At 35.8% G+C, this 17,337-nt stretch overlaps 1 protein-coding gene across 11 annotated transcripts in view; it reads left to right on the top strand.

Moving 5' to 3' along the window:
• Nucleotides 1-17,337, top strand: part of PRDM5 (PR/SET domain 5) — a 291,517-nt gene that overhangs the window by 175,603 nt on the left and 98,577 nt on the right. For all 11 annotated transcript variants that reach the window (XM_058293289.2, XM_058293285.2, XM_071214900.1 and 8 more), the window contains 3 exons: nt 982-1,075; nt 5,232-5,392; nt 8,507-8,600. In XM_058293289.2, coding sequence (XP_058149272.1) covers nt 982-1,075; nt 5,232-5,392; nt 8,507-8,600 — 349 coding nt within the window. The remainder of the gene's footprint in view (nt 1-981; nt 1,076-5,231; nt 5,393-8,506; nt 8,601-17,337) is intronic.

Below are 17,337 nucleotides of genomic sequence, written 5' to 3' on the forward strand. Positions count from 1 at the left end.
TATTGTAACACAAGCACGTAATTCAATTTCTGGTAGTTTTTAAAATGTCTGTAAGCCTTGCTACCTTGCCAGCCATGGTAGAATACAATTTCATTCTCTGATTTGTTCCAAATGGGTTAGTACTGATGTATAATGGAAAACAGGAATTGTTAGCAAGCTTACTATTTTTGTTGTTGTTTTCCTTTTTGTTCTACTTTGTTTTTGTCTTTTAGATCCAGCTGGTGGTTTTCTGTTCCTTGTTTGTCAGTATATTTTGTTAGTCATGTGCCTCAGTGTTTAATAGTGCTGCATGTAAGTTCCTTGGGAAAGCTAGTTAATCTTTTGAGCCTCTTTTTCTCACTTATAAAATGAGGGATGGTAATTATATTTTATATATGGGCTTACTTTTGAATTAAGTGAAATAATGCATGCAAAGTGTTTAGCTTAGCGTTTGAGAAAAAATTAGTATTTTAATGAATATTACCTAGTATGACTTACAGCTTGAGTATATGTTCCAGTCTACACAAACACTCCAGGACTAAAGATTAGTGAAGTTATTTAGGGAAAGGAGTGGGAGCCCCTCTCCAGTTTACGTTTTCTTTCTGTTCAATGAAAATGTTGTACCCACAAAGTTCAAAGCCTTTCCATGATGTAAGATGTTTAGACTTTTGAGAAATGATATATCATTTAATTCTACAAAGTAGATCATTTGAAATTACGTTGTGTATTCAGGTCAGCATTTTGCAATAATGGGAACAATTTCCTTACTATATAACCAATTTTTATTTAGTAAATTTTGATCTGTGGTTTTTGTCCATCTCCCTCTACCCCCTTGGGAGTGGGGGAGCACAGCATATTAATGTAATGGGGAGAAAATGTTAGATGAAGAAACAAGATATTGTCTACCTTCTTTTTTTTCTCTCCACATCATGAGTCCAAGAAGCTCTAATTATTATAATGACTAGTTGATTCTTAATCATCCTAAGTTTCTTTCATCTGCAGACCCACTCGGAAGAAAGACCATTCCAATGTGAGGAATGTAAAGCTTTGTTCCGGACGCCATTTTCTTTGCAGAGACACCTGCTAATACATAACAGTAAGTCAAAATTCACACAGTTGAGGACAAACAGTGTTATGCAACACTTTGTTCTTATAACCTTTGAGAATGTAGGCATGATGGAAGCACATCTGCACATAGTTACATAATCTATGTTTAAACTTAAAAAAAATTCTGCATTTAAACTTAAAGTAATAATTGTCTTTTACCTTCTCTTCCTTTATCCCATCTTCATTTTTCAACAGTGAGATTAATCATTTTAAGAGACATTTCATTTTATAGCATTTCTTCCCATTTTTTAAAGTTTGTATATAAAAACATTTACTAAGTTCAGTGAGTTGTCTTTGAGCTTTGTTTTCAAATGCATATTTTTTTTTCCTTTTAAATTTAAAGATTAAGGAAACACTTCTGATATCACTGAAAAAATTGAGATTCAGAGAAGTGTAGTGACTGACAGGGAATAAAATCTAGTTCTCTAATGGTTATATATTTTTCATACTTTGCCAATGATTTCTTACTTCTTTTGGCCCAGGTGTTTTTTGGTTTTGTTCTTTTTTTATTTTTTTGTATTAAGTTCTACACAAATACTCCATGAAATCAGTCTAGCAGTTAGATTCAGAGCAAGTTTTTGAATACCAAAGATTTTATAGCCAGATCACTGAAGTATATCACTTTATTGAGGGGAAGAGAATATTATTGCCAAACTAATTAAAATTGTGGCCTTTCTCTGTTGATTATATGTTAAAATAACCAGTGATTTACTATACTACTATATCCTAAAAAAATTTTTAATGATTGTGTAGCATGGGTAATACTTAATGTTTCTTACTTTTATTTTGAGATGTTTAGGCATTAGAACATCCTCTAAACATACGCAATTCCTACTGCTGCATACATTGTTAATATTTTAGAGGAAAGCAAAACAATCTGTTTTGACAAGTATACAGAGCTGAATCTTGAAAAAATATTTTCTCAGGTCAAGTTAGAGTGTCTAAGATGCAGAAAAACAAAGATTTTAAGGTTTTTACAAATAGGGAGTGATAATGACTAAGATGAAATGAAGCCTGCTTCCTGTAGCTAAGAATAAAGTGTTGGGATTTTTTTTTTTGCCATTCTACACTCAACCTTATGTCTTTGGAGTAGTTGTTAGTACAACTTTCCATTTTTCTTAAAGAACAGTATGAGTTTAAGAAATAAAATTTGTCATGCAGCAGCAGGAATTTCTATCTTGTTTCACTCTTTTTTAAAATTTATTTATTTATTTATTTCTCCCCCTTCTCCCCAGTTGTCTGTTCTCTGTGTCCATTTGCTGCTTGTTCTTTTCTTGTCCGCTTCTGTTGTCAGTGGCATGGGAATCTGTGTCTCTTTTTGTTCCATCATCTTGCTGCGTCAGTTCTTCATGTGTGCGGCACCATTCCTGGGCAGGTTGCACTTTCTTTTCCCTGGGTGGCTCTCCTTACGGGGCACACTCCTTGCACATGGGGCTTCCCTACATGGGGGACACCCCTGCGTGGCACGGCACTCCTTGCGTGCATCAGCACCGCACGTAGGTCAGTTCCACACGGGTCAAGGAGGCCCGGGGTTTGAACTGCGGACCTCCCATGTGGTAGACGGACGCCCTAACCACTGGGCCAAGTCCGCTTCCCTTCACTCTTATTTTGATTATGAAAAATAACTGATAGGAGATGAATGGATTTTAAAATAGGTATTTAGACAAGTGAATCTCATTCATATTGTTATGATATACATGGTAAAAATTGGCCCGGTATTCAGGAAATGGTTCTTTGGAATGATGAAATTTTATTTCTAATAACTGCAAGGAATTGTTAATAGAAAGAATCCAATAGTTTCGGTTTGGGTTTATTGATTCTAGTCAAATTGAGAAATAGGATTGAAGTGACTGAGTGTAGACTGACCTGTGCATCATGTATTTGTTATACATGTTGATAAGCACATTCATCAGATTCTTTATGGAACTGCTTTAAGACACTGGTCCAGGAAATTCAATTTTTATAATTAGTTGAGTAAGTAAATGAGTTATTTAAGGTAATAAAGTTAGGCATCATTTAAGGCCAGTGAGCTAAAATGATGGGGAAACCTGAATTGGCTAAAATAAAAAAGGATAGAATATTAGGTCTTGCCTTACACAACAGGAAAAATAAAGCATATTTAACTTCAAAATGTGAGGCCTGTTATTAGAAACTTTATCAGCATTTCTGTTCAAAATACAGATAGTGTTCATAATTGTATTGGAAATTGTCACTATAATGAACTGAAAATCGAAAGGCAAGTTGTTAGCTACCTTCTTGATTCTAAGATAGGGGAAGGTATATAAATAAAAGATGTCTTTGAGGAATGAAATGTGCAGTTAGAGAAGGTGGCATAAAGTAATAATATTTCTTCAATAGCTTTACGTAAAGTGACAAAAAATATAAAGAAATGAAAAATCTGATAAACATAAGATGCAGAAATCTGGAAATAAAATTTAAAAGAAGAAAAGTAAATAGTCATGAAGTACTCCTGTGACATAGCTTGGTAAGATTTTTGTACAGAAACCAACATTTTTATTGACTTGATAGTTTAGTGAAAATGCCTTAACATGAGTAAGCAATTTTAATGGATTATTTTTTTTCCCTTTAAAATGCTTTTCAGTCCCTGAGTAAAGTTGGTGTTATTAACATTACAGTCCTAACTCAACTGACTTCCTTTACTCTTACCAATTATAGCTCTATAAAGATATATCAAGGGCATACTAGTTTACAACAACAATGTCCCGCAACAAAAATGCACAAAAGCATCAGAAACACATAGTTCTCAGAATCCATAGAATTCATGCATGGTTTGGATATGATTTGATTAACACATTATATTTTAACAGGACTCTAATTTAATTAAAGTGCCTTTAAATTAGGTGTACTTCTATTTGAAAGACAAAGGGAAGTTAAATGTGTTTTCTTTCCTTCTTTTTATCTTTGCTTCCTTCCTTAAGTTTGTTATGAAGAAATAATAGGATCTTCACATTTCTAAATTTATTGACATTTATAATGAAAGGAAGTTAGAAGAGCTTCATTGAAATCGCAGTAATCTTTAAATTTAGAAAGTCATCTTTATATTTTGCCTCTGAATAAAATATGTGAATCTATGCTAATATGGTTTTTCTCTAAAAAGGAGAAAATAAATTCAAATACTGGTCTATCTTATTCATCCAGTTATGTGCTATATGTGCTTTATGAAGTCTTGAAAGATATCTCTGTCTTCCAATTGTTTATAGTCATTGCTTAAAATAACTTTATTTAACATGGACTGATAAAAGTTAAGTAGATATATGTGTTAAGAAGAACTACAAAGATAGTAATGTATGGAAGCTAAATAAACACTGTAAAATCCCTAAAGATAGTTTTCGAAGTTGCTGTTCCCCAGGCCTAAAGAGGGAGAAGAATGCGAGAACCATCACAGATGCCCAGGGTCTGCAGGGTGAAAATAGGGAGTTGCCAGTCTGAGACCCCTGGCCCAAACTAGTCCCCACTATCTATCTGAAAGCTGGAAGTTAAACCCCTTCCCCATCTACTTCACAGCAAACCAAAGGCAGCATCAGGGAGCCTCCAGTTCAGGTTCCTCAGACTGTGCTGAGGAAAGAAGGGGCATGGAAGCCTTCTTTCTAATCGGGAAGGTGAGGGCCTGCTCTGACCCATTACTGACTGCCCTTGGGCTTCTCTACCTGTGACCCATTTCTGCCTATGTTTTATCCACTGGACGCTGTGGGGACAGTGGTAAGATTTGGAGGGAGTTTGGGAGTGGCCCCAAAGGCAAATCACCCTGCTTGACAGGGGCCTTGCGTGAGCACAATGGTCAATATATCTCAACCCCTAGCTCCTGTCATAGAATACATACTTTTTTAAAAGTTCATAGTACCTTTAGAGAATTAGCTCTATCAATTCCAAAATCTCCTAGTTAAGCAGACTGAGAATATAAAAAGGTTCAAAGACTTTTCCCTTGTTCTCTCTATAGTAAATTAGCAAATATGGAACTGGAATTTATTGTGAAAAATTAGCTTTTTTGAGTATGGTAAATTGTTCGAGCTATAAAACTAACTTCTTGGAGAAAAGAACAGTAAATCCAGTATACAGGTGTGAGAGTTAGTAGGACCCTGCTCTTGCATCTTATGTTTCTTTTTTGTGACTTTTCTGTTTCCAAGGTGAGAGGACTTTCAAGTGTCATCACTGTGATGCTACCTTTAAAAGGAAGGACACCTTAAATGTTCATGTGCAAGTGGTCCATGAAAGACACAAGAAATACAGATGTGAGCTATGTAATAAGGCATTCGTGACACCTTCAGTTCTTAGAAGTCATAAGAAAGTAAGTAGAAGGTTTCTGTTTAAATGGATTATATATTTAAGCAATATGGGCATGTATGTTGACTATATCAATTTTATATTAATTTATCAACATATTTATTCAAAATGGTATATAAAGAATACATGTTTATATCAACTCTTCAAAAAATGTCAGTTTCCTCATTTTTTAGAATAGATATATTTTTCTCATGAAAAGAGAACCTTAGGATTGTATATTGATTCTACATAGCACTTAATTATGCTGATAGTTGGGCAATACAGAGTACTAGATGAGTGGGAGCTTGTCTATTTTTATAAATTTTATATTAATTCAGTAGTTTTTTATGAAGAATTATGAATAGTGATTTGATAATTTTATTTTTCAGTGTTCACTTAGGTATTTATTGACAAGTTATTAGATGGAACTCTTGAAGTATTGGAATAGTCCTTCCTTATATACGCATTCCTAGGACTTAGGGAAGTTACTGTGAGTGAATAGAACTTGAAAATTATTTGCTGAACACAGATGATCTCAGGGGATTTGAGAAGGGAATATCTTTGTTGTGTTATGCTAGTTGGATAATTACCTTAAGCAAAGCAATAGATTGTTATTACTTTTTTACTTAGCAAATAAGTACATCCAAATATATATTTTAAATAACAAATTTTATGTTCTAACAAATACAGTTAATAGATTTTTAATGTTGACTTCAGAAATGACTATGAAATATGTTAGTTTTCTGCTGGTTAGAGTGAGCTGCCAAATAAAGGTATGGCAGCCAGTCCCACTTTTATTTTGATACCTGCCCTTAAAGCAGCTATTTCAAAAGGGCTAAAGTGAGTAACTTTTCTTTTCCTTTATCTTTAATCCTAAGTAATAGAGATATCTCCTTTTAAAAAAATCTCTGGAATGAATAGTTTTTCAACTTTCTTTGCTTTAATTCAATTTTCATTTTCTTGAATGTAATAAGTTTTTGTTCTTTTAAAAAATGAGAAAAGTAGAGTGTTTTTTTAGAGAGATTTGTTTGCAACAACTAATTTTTCACAGAGCATTTTGCAGTACGATTTTTCACTGTGGTTTCATATTTTTATCCGTTTATCCAATATTTTCCTTATAGTGAGCTGTTTTAATTCTTATATGTATTGAAGGTATTTTAATTTGGTATCATCGTTGTCTTTTAAACCAGCTAACCAAATTCTGCATCTAAAAATGAAACAAAAAAATACTTAAATTTCTTCATAAATATAGCCTTAATATCTTTTATATGGAAAACTTTACCACTTCATTTGACAGGTAACTTAATTATGTCATACAGGTGATCAGTGAAGTACTTATAAAATCCTGTGGATTTTATAAAAATATTACAAATAAGTTTGTAGTTACTTGTTTGAAATAATTTAAAGTTGTAATAATAGATATATGCAATTTCTTAAATAACTTTGTTCTAATCAAGAAAGTTTTGTCAAGGAATAAGGAGATACGCATATTATATGCTAAAATGTTACACCATATACTTTAAATTAAACCACAATGTGGACCATGGAGTAAAGGCTCTTACTTGAAGTGTAAAGAGTATATAACTATTTTGTGTTAAGAACTTGCATTGAAAATGGAAAATTAAGTGCCTGCCACATGTAGAATCTAGGAAATGTTTGTTGTAGAGAGTGTCATTGGCTAGCAAGACAGTTGATTAGAGAGTGATTCTCAAACCTGGGTATAATGTAAACTAAACAAACCCTTTTCAAGGGAAAAAAAATCCTAAAGGATACTTGTGTGATTAAAGTATTTAGTTTATAGCTCTTTTACAAACTGCACATACTATATATACCAGTATAGATTAAAATGCAAGTATGTAAATTTACAAAGTAAATACCAATAAGGCTATAAAAAGCAATTATATTTAAATTAAATTTAACTGTTTAATACAGAAGATGAAAATGTTTTGCAGTGTCATTGGTTCTTTGAGATTATCAGGTGATGAGGCAATTACTCTACCACTTTTTCTCTACCTGAGTCAGTTTCCTACTTGTAGTTTATAGTGTGCAGTGGTATTTGGTTTTCTGGAAATGTATTATTTTCATGATATCTTTCTATTCCTTTTCTTTAATCCCTGTCAACTCAGATAACAATGCTTGCTAGTCATTTGCATAAAATAAATGCACTTGCAGGCTTTGTTGGGTCTGTTTTGAGATGGTCATCCCACTTGATCCACTAAATGTTTTTTTTATTAATTTTTAGATTATCATTGAAATGAAAACCTCAACTAAAATAATCTCATAGAGAATGTACACATACCTGAAATAACTTCCTCCTCCCTCCTTTTACTGTTCTCCTAAGTTTGAGAAACACTGGGGATCATTTCTTGGAATGAGCTGTTTTGATGTTGGTAGAATAACTGGTCTTCTCATGAGATGATGAAACCAATTTAAAATGCTGAAGTTACCTCCTCTTTCTGGAGGGGTCACTGGATGTGATCTGTTTTTCCTCTGAACTTTCCAACATTTTGTTGAAACTCCCTTTTGATGATACTCATTCACCTTTCCTCGTGTGGTTATTTCATATCTAGATTAAAGGTAACTTGAGGGCAGAAATGAGCTTTCAAATTGCTGTGTAAACACCTGCTGATTTTAAAGGTCAGATCAGATTTATATTCTTTTTTTTTTTTTTTTTTTTTGCTCTGCACTAAAATCAGTTCAGTCCTCCAAACATAATGCAAGTAACAGATTACTGAGATTAATCCTGTCCTTGAGAGTTAAATATACACTAAGAATGTGAAAAGTGCTTCTAAGGAAGTGTTTCTTGGCAGCAGTCAAAGGCAGGTATGGCCCCATTTTGATTATGTGGTTTTGCTAGCACATGCTGGTTTTGTATAACTTAATCATTTGTAGATGGGGGCTCCTTAAAGACTTAAAAAGTAAACTGCACAATTATTTTCAAAATGAATGGGTGATTCTAAGATATTTAGAGCCAATGGGAATATCCATGATAAATTGTTTAAAATTTCACTGTGATATTAAATCATTTTAATGAAACATAATCCTGGCAAAAATGGATTTACCATTGTCAGAGGCACTTAATCATCTTTACCTAATTCTTTATATTTTTCCTCAACAGTTTTTATTCCTTTCCATTTAGACACATACAGGAGAAAAGGAGAAAATCTGCCCATATTGTGGCCAGAAATTTGCTAGCAGTGGAACACTGAGAGTTCATATACGGAGCCACACAGGTATGTACATCATGACTGGTGATCAGAACAACTTAGAAAAATCCGAGGAGTCTTCCAAGACAAGCAATATGGTAGCAGTACCAAAATATATCTCAGATTAAGCATTTATCTTAGCTGTTTTCTTTTACCCTTAAAGTATTGTAAAATCTAATTCCTTACACTAGAAAATTTCAAATAAACTTAGTAAAATACCTAACATGGAAGTTAACGTGATTAAAGTTTGGTTGTAGTATAATTGTGATAATTTTATTTCCTATTATAATGAATGGAATTGCAAATAGCAGTTTCCCTTTTTAGAGAAGGCTAAGGGTCTTGTCTTATCATCTCTTGTGTAATTCACAAAATAAGACCTTTTTAAATTTAAAAAGTCCTTAGAATGTTGCTTGCATGTCATAGTTTTTAATGGATATATGAGTAATGCTACCTGTTTTAGGTTCCTAGGCTGCTCAAACAAATACCATGAAATGGGTTGGTTTAAACCATGGGAATTTATTAGCTTACAGTTTTGAGGCTGAAAGAAAGTCCAAATCAAGGCATCTTCAAGGTAATGCTTTCTTCCTGAAGACTTGGCTTTCAGGTGCTAGCTGCCAGCAGTCCTTGGCTCCTTTGTCAGATGGCAAAATTTCCTGGTTTCTCCCTTCTCTTCTGGGTACTGTCTATATCTAGCCTTCTTCTATGGCTTTTTCTCTCTCTGTCTGAATTTCTTTCTCTTATAAAGGACTCCAGTAACAGGATTAAGACCCATCTTGATTGAGGTAGGCCATACCTTCTTAAGTGAAGTGACCTTGTCAAAAGATCCTGCTTATGTTGGGTTCATACCCACAGCAATGGATTAGATTTAAGGACATGTTTTTCTGGGATACACATAGCTCCAAACCACCACATGACTGTAATATCCATCATGTCATGGACTGGTTACTACTTAAAACATCCCCTTTCTTTATTACTTCTTTCTATGCAGTTATCCAATGAAAGAAACCTGTACTCTAGTGAAGAGTAAATGAATAAATAAGTATTCATGAAAGAACCTTGCCTTGATTTTTTTCTACCATGTAGATAAGTACTTGAAAGACTTGAAGAAATTTTCCAATTTTGACCGCCAAATGATTTTACATTAGTCTTAAATTATCTCCAGTAGCTGAATTGTATTTATATATAGTAACCTATTCTATTAAGCAGGGTTCTCCAGAAGAAATAGAATCAACAGGGTTGGTAAACCCAAATTCCATAGTGCAGTTTGCAAGTTGGGAACCCCAGTGAATTCCCCAGGAGAAGCTGGCTTGCAACTGCTGAAATCATCAGTTCTTCCTTCAAGGCCTTCAACTAGATTGGAAGAGTCTTTCATTGCTGAGGGCAATCTCCTTTGTTGAGTGTAGATGTAAACAGCCATATAGGCAATCAACTGATTAATGATTTAATCCATGAAATAGCTTCATAGTAACAATCAGGCCAGTGTTTGCTTGACCAAACAACTGTACACCTTAACCTAACCAATTTGACACAAGAACTTAACCATCAGATTTACATAATTGGATTATACAGCTGAAGCTTCCTATTAATGGACCATAATAATTAATTTTCTTAATAATTTTATCCCTAGCACTTAGCAAAATGTCTATTACAGTAACTATGTTGTGAGTGAAGAAATGTTACTTTAAGTAGTTTAAAGAATCAATATTATGACTATTATGTACAGGTAGAGGAAAGGAGAGCAGTGGAGCATAATTCCTTATTTTAGAAATTTTCTGTCTGGAGTTAAAAGGCATAACATCACCTTAGTTAGCGTTTTAGTCAAGATTCTTTAGGGAAACAACCAACAGGAGATATCTGTAAATTGTTTGAGGTTTTATAAATTGTCCCACATGTCCATGGGGATACACAAGTCCCCATTCTATAGGGCAGACTGCAAGGCAGGGACACATGTGGTCCTCATCGAATTCCTCAGGAGATGCTGGCTATCTGAAGTAGAGATGGAATTCTCTCTCTGAATGCTGAAATCACTTCTCCTTTTAAGGCCTTCAGTAATTTGATGAGATGTCACTCAGTGCTTACTGTTGATGTAACCAGCCATTTGTGCAATCAACTCTCTGATGATTAAAGTCCATGAAATTTCCTTGTATTACAATTAGTGCAGTGAATGCTTGACCAAACAACTGGGCACTAATACCTGACTGAGCTGACACATTAGCCTAACCGTCAGTTAGTATTTGTTAGAGTAACCACTTAATTACTTTTAAAATGGAACATATCAAAGAACTGATCCAGTATTATACATAATGGTGGTGGAATTATGGGTGCACTAAATAAGGAAAGGAAGGTCTTCTTGCTTAGAAGTATTTATTGAAATAGATGTTTTCAGGAGAAGTTCTAGTATGTGTGGAAAAAAGCAAGAGCAAAAAAAGAAGAGAGAAACAAAAGAAAATGAGCAGCCATGTTGAGGGCAAGCTCACAGTGCAAGAGGCTGTTAGCAGTGTGTTCCGATTGTACAGAAGAAGAATGTTAAGTGATGAAGAGAGAAGACATAGTTCTGATGTCTAGGGCCGGTTCCTTCGATCGAAGGGTATAGTCTTAAGGCGCTGGACATCAGTCACTCTCTTATGTGTGCTTATGTGGAATGGATGATGTGGCGTATGGGTTAGAGTGAAACCAACAGTCTTCCATTCTGTGTTTTAGTAATTCTTCAATAAAATACAAAAAATAATTTGTATTACACTGAAAATATAACTCTCAGTTTGCTTAGCAGTTTTTTGTGCCTGTGTATGTAAATCGTGCATATAATTTGTGTGTGTGTGTGTGTGTGGGGACAAGTAGAAAATATGAGAAATGTATTATATCTACTTATTTAATAAGTTTATGGTAAATGCCTCTAAGACATCATGATATAATTGAATTATGTTTGGTATATTGTGTTTTTAAAAGTCAGGGATTTATATTGTTTAGAATGTATTAAAACAAAATGTTCAAGCATAGAAAAGATGAACTCAATCAAGGAGAATACTGGTTATGCAAAATAATTCCGTCCTTTAAAATTTTGTATGCCTCCAGTTATTTCACTTGTATGGGCAGTGGAGAAAAATAAACTCTTAAACTAGTAATTGTCCCCAAAATTTCCATTTTTATTATCCTTTATGAAGTTGCAATAATAAGAGGATATTTTTTGAGGTCTAAGAATTCTCTCTGATGAAAATATCTGATATATGTAGAGGCTTCTTTTTTGCCTATTTTATCACATGTTCAATAAATAACTTAACGAATATACTAACCCAAATCAGTTTATGTATGGTTTGGTTACTTTTTGTGTACATTAATCTATGCCAAATATTGTAGAGACTCTGACCTATTAAATGGGATCTCAATTCAGACGACAGTGCCAGGGCACAGTCAACCAACACCTACATTTTAAAAAAGATGGTGTATATGTTTGTGTATGTTCACACAAATATTTGTATAACTCTATTTGATTATCTAGTTTTAAATTTATATCTTGGTTTTTCTGCTTAAAATGCAGACTCATTCCACTTCTGTGAAATTTTATAATTCTTCCTTGGGTTTTTTCCTTTCAAGTTATGCACTTGGGGATTACTGCCTGCATGATGGCTGGGCTTTTATTGAAGCAGAGGATGCTAAATAATGTCGATGATGCAGAAACAGTGACTGGCATCTGGGCTTCCTCAGCTACCTTGGCACTGATTTTTTTCCTGCACCGATAAATGGTGGTTTTCCTCTTTTTCTTTAATTCATGCTATTCCCCAATTCATGGGCATCCATCCACTTACCCTTTCAAATTAGAAGCTTGTTAAGAGTTCAATAGGCTTATGTCGCTATGTCACTACTATGACAGTAGAACTGTCAAATACTTTGAGTTCCATAAATTCATTTTCTTCTTTCCCTTTGTTATTTTTTCTTATAAAGTCATGTAATTTTTTCCATCCCTTTTCCATTCTAGGTTTTGGAATTTGTGGTTGTGCTATAACATTATATATGTAAGGGGACACAAGCTATTTCTGTAAGGAGTATTTAGTTAAAAAGAGGGCAAGAGGTCGTGTCTTAAGGGAGGCTGTATTAGGAAAAAAGTAATGAGGAAGGACACGCTGATGAGGGCCATAAATAAAGATAGGGTGGGGACAGTCAAGAGAGGACAGAGCTTGTACAGCCTCTGTACAACAGAGCTCCCTGGATTAATGATGCCCAAATTTTGGCTTCAACATTCCATACCACTCTTAAATATTATTGAGGACTCTGAAGATGTTTTGTTTATGTGGGTTATATCTATATCCTTTTATCATATTAGAAAAAAAGCTGGAAAAATTTTAAATATTTATTAAATCACTAAAAAGACATATAAAATCCATTGCACACTAACATAAAAACATATTTTTATAGAAAATGACTACGTTTTCCAAATCAATTAGTGAGAATGAAATTGTTTAACATTAAAAATAATTTTTTTTTTTAAGATTTATTTTATTTATCTCTCTCCCCTACCCCCCTTATCTTCTTCTGCGTCTGCTTGCATTGGCAGGTGGCACTGGGAAACTGCATCTTTTTTCTGTTGCATCATCTTGCTGTGTCAGCTCTCCATGTGTGTGGTGCCACTCCTGGGCGGGCTGCCCTTTTTTCATGCGGGGCGGCTCTTTGCAGGTCACACGTCTTGGCGCGTGTGGCACCCCTACGTGGGGCACCCCTGCATGGCATGGCATTCCTTGCACATGGCAGCACTGCACTTGGGCCAGCTCACCACACGGGTCAGGAGGCCCTGGATATTGAACCCCTGGACCCTCCGTATGGTAGGCAGACGCTCTATCAGTTGAGCCACATCTGCCTCCCTTGTTTCACATTTTTGAAAAGCTCTTTAATATCTGCTTTAAAACAAGGCCACTGCATTCTCATTTCTGTTTCTTCATTCATACTGCTGCAAAATAGGAAGAAAATCCTGCCTCACAGATAATTAACTAAGAAGGAACAAGTCTTTTAATAGCCTCTGTCAATTAATTTTGTGTATTTGATACTACTTCACAACTTGAAAAGTTGTCAATTAATTTTGTGTATTTGATACTACTTCACAACTTGAAAAGTTGTAGTTTGTTTAAATGCATGTTGTTTTTTGTTTTTTTGTTTTTAAAGATTTATTTATTTATTTAATTCCCCACCCCCGGTTGTCTGTTCTCTGTGTCCATTTGCTGCGTCTTGTTTCTTTGTCCTTCAGTGGCACGGGAAGTGTGGGTGGCGCCATTCCTGGGCAGGCTGCACTTTCTTTAGCGCTGGACGGTTCTCCTTAACGGGGTGCACTCCTTGCGCGGGGGACACCCCTGCGTGGCAGGGCACTCCTTGCGTGCATCAGCACTGTGCATGGGCCAGCTCCACACGGGTCAAGGAGGCCCGGGGTTTGAACCGCGGACCTTCCATGTGGTAGACGGACGCCCTAACCACTGGGCCAAGTCCGTTTCCCATAAATGCATGTTGTTGTGAGGAAACAAATGTCTTATTAAGGAACCTCTCCTATTCCATTATATTAGAGCCCATTTGTCTGTCTTGCACCATGAATGATTTTTCATCCATGCCTGATTTTGTAACATGATGCACAGATAATTTAGAAAATGTTGTCTCACTGTGTTAAATAGGCCTTCAACATTTGTTTATAAATCATCACTGATCTCGTTGGATGAGTCCAAGTATTCAGAAGCCTTCAAGCACATGGTAGCAGATATAAGTTTCCCAAAACTCTGATTTTCACTTCACTACTGTACTTCTTATATTTGGCAACAAATGCTATCATTTCTTTTCCTTGAAGTGCCAGGATCACTTCTTTTATTTCCAAAAATGTTAACTACCCAAGTCTGAATAATTTGTCCATTAGTCATGTTTTTCAAGTAAAAATGGTGTTCTTTGGAAAAAATATTTCAGTTTACAGCTCAATTACACAAGTGCTTTTCCTTGAGTCAACTTTCCTACCTTTATATGCAGTATAAGTGCTTTATATTTACATTCTATTTTATCACAGTGAATATTAAAAAGATAATACACAAGGGTTAGGAGTTAGTGAACTTAATCATTTTTACTCCATCAAGACCATTCTTTTTTTTAAATTTTATTTATTCATTTTTAAAAATATATTACATTCAAAAAATATGAGGTCCCCATCCACCCCCACCTCACCACACTCCCCCCACAGTAACACTCTGTCCCATCACTGCATCTGGTGAGTACATCTCCGGGCATCGCTGCACCCCATGGGCAGTGGTCAACACCATAGCCCACACTCTCCCACATTCCATCCAGTGGGCCATGGGAGGACATACAGTGTCCGGCAATTGTCCCTGCAGCACCACCCAGGATAACTCCAAGTCCCGAAAATGCCTCCACATTTCATCTCTTCCTCCCATTCCCCGCACCCAGGAGCCACCATGGCCACTTTTTCCACACCAATGCCACATTTTCTCGATTATTTATTTATTTTTTTTTAAGATTTATTTATTTATTTATTTAATTCCCCCCCCCTCCCCTGGTTGTCTGTTCTCGGTGTCTATTTGCTGCGTCTTGTTTCTTTGTCCGCTTCTGTTGTCGTCAGCGGCACGGGAAGTGTGGGCGGCGCCATTCCTGGGCAGGCTGCTCTTTGTTTTCACGCTGGGCGGCTTTCCTCACGGGCGCTGGGACTGCGCATGGCCAGCTCCACACGGGTCAAGGAGGCCCGGGGTTTGAACCGCGGACCTCCCATATGGTAGACGGACGCCCTAACCACTGGGCCAAAGTCCGTTTCCCCATTTTCTCGATTATTAACCACAATAGTTCATGAATAGAATATCATTAAGTCCACTCTAATCCTTACTGTATTTCTCCTTCCTGTGGACCTTGGCTTGATTGTGTCCATTCCACATCTATGTCAAGAGGGAGCTTAGATTCCACATGGATACTGGATGCAATCCTCCTGCTTTCAGTTGTAGGCACTCTAGGCTCCATGGTATGGTGGTTGACATTCTTCAACTCCATGTTAGCTGAGTGGGGTAAGTCCAATAAATCAGAGTGTAGGAGCTGAAGTCTGTTGAGGCTCAGGGCCTGGCTATCATATTGGCAGTCCAGAGATTCAAATCCCCTAGATATATCTTAAACTCCAGCACCAACTACAATTCCAGTAAAGTAGCATGAAAGGCTTGTGAAAAGAGATCACATCTGAGTCCAGCTCCATCACGCAGAAACACCAACTCCAAAGAAGGGCCAACTGACATGGCAGTGAACTCCATCTGCCATGACCATAGAACCTGTGGGTCTCTTTCGCCCTCAAAAGAACCAATACCTGGGGTGGTATCTACTTTATCTGTCTCTGAGACTCTGCTCAGGTGTGCATAAGGACAATCCTTCTGACAACCTCTAGACTCTTTTTTAGAGACTCATAGCCATATAAACTCATTTGTCTGTTCCATTTCCCCCTTACTTTAGAAGACCATTCTTAAGAGAAATTAGCATTTAATTCTAATTCTTCACTGCCTGATAAACAGGCAGTGAAGAATATAATGACTAGGAATACAGTCTGATGCCACTGTTTTGACTCATACCAAGGCACCAGCAATTTTTACCTGTCATAACTTTTGTACCATTAGTACAAATGTCAATAGAGTTAAAGACAAATAATACAACAGTATTGCTGTGAAAGTAGTTCGACTTTACATATTCTGTGAAAGGGTCTTGGGGTTCAAACTCCCAGGAATACACAGACCACACTTTGGGAACTGCTGCTGTGGACAGATGCCCTAACAAATGATAAATACCTAGAAAAAAAGGATTGTGTGTGTGTTGGGACAGGTGGGGTAGAAGAGGTAGAGAGGAACATGTTGAGCTGTGAAAAAAGAGACCCATTTGGCAGAGAGTCCTGTTTATTTAATCTGAGGGCAGTTCTCTCTTCTGATTGTTAGAGTGATATTGCTTCTGCTTGTTTCTCTGACTTTCTTGATAGTAGATTCTCAAGTGTTCACTGCTATTGCTTAAACATACTAATGACCATTGTCACTGCCTGTGTTAGATTCTGAATTTTAAAAAGCCAGGTGCTGAGGAAGAGGTTTGCCAAATCTGACTATCTTTTTGTAGGAACTGGTGACTGTTGGGGTGATAATGTTACATTTATGAATGTAAATAAAACAATATATATGAAGCTTTCCAAATTTTGGACATATTTGTAGGCAGACTACAGAATTTATGTCTTAAATTTGCCTGTAGAATGTAAAAAATGCAACCTTGATAAAAGATTGTCCTGTCAGTAAGATATTTACTGATATTTGAGATCATTCAATCAAGGTTTAGAAGGGTCAAATTATGAGATTAAATAACTTTCCCCACCTAAAGAGTAACCCTATTTAATGGAAGCAGTGTCTTAAGGTGCTTCTTACTATACCTTTCTCTAATATGGGAGACTGCCTTACACCATGGAGTAGCAGGGGCTTTGGAGTCTGACTAACTTGAGTTCAAATCCTAATTTGCATCATTTGACTAGTTGTGCAATTTAAGCAAATTGCTTGACTTCTCTCAGTGTCTCTTTACCCATTTATCTCATAGATTCTTTGTTAAGAATGAATGAATACTCTTTGTAAAATACTTACTGCTGGGCCATGGTAGTCAGTTAATTGTAATGGTCCTAAGTATAATCTTTGAAGTTCTTCTGAAATATTTTCACTTGTTATGACTATTTTTCCTATATTAACAGAATGTGTATTCATGAACATTAGGTGGCAAGGCTATATTGAATGAA

The sequence above is a fragment of the Dasypus novemcinctus genome, chromosome 1 (genome assembly GCF_030445035.2).
Source record: "Dasypus novemcinctus isolate mDasNov1 chromosome 1, mDasNov1.1.hap2, whole genome shotgun sequence".
NCBI classification, from domain to species: domain Eukaryota; kingdom Metazoa; phylum Chordata; class Mammalia; order Cingulata; family Dasypodidae; genus Dasypus; species Dasypus novemcinctus.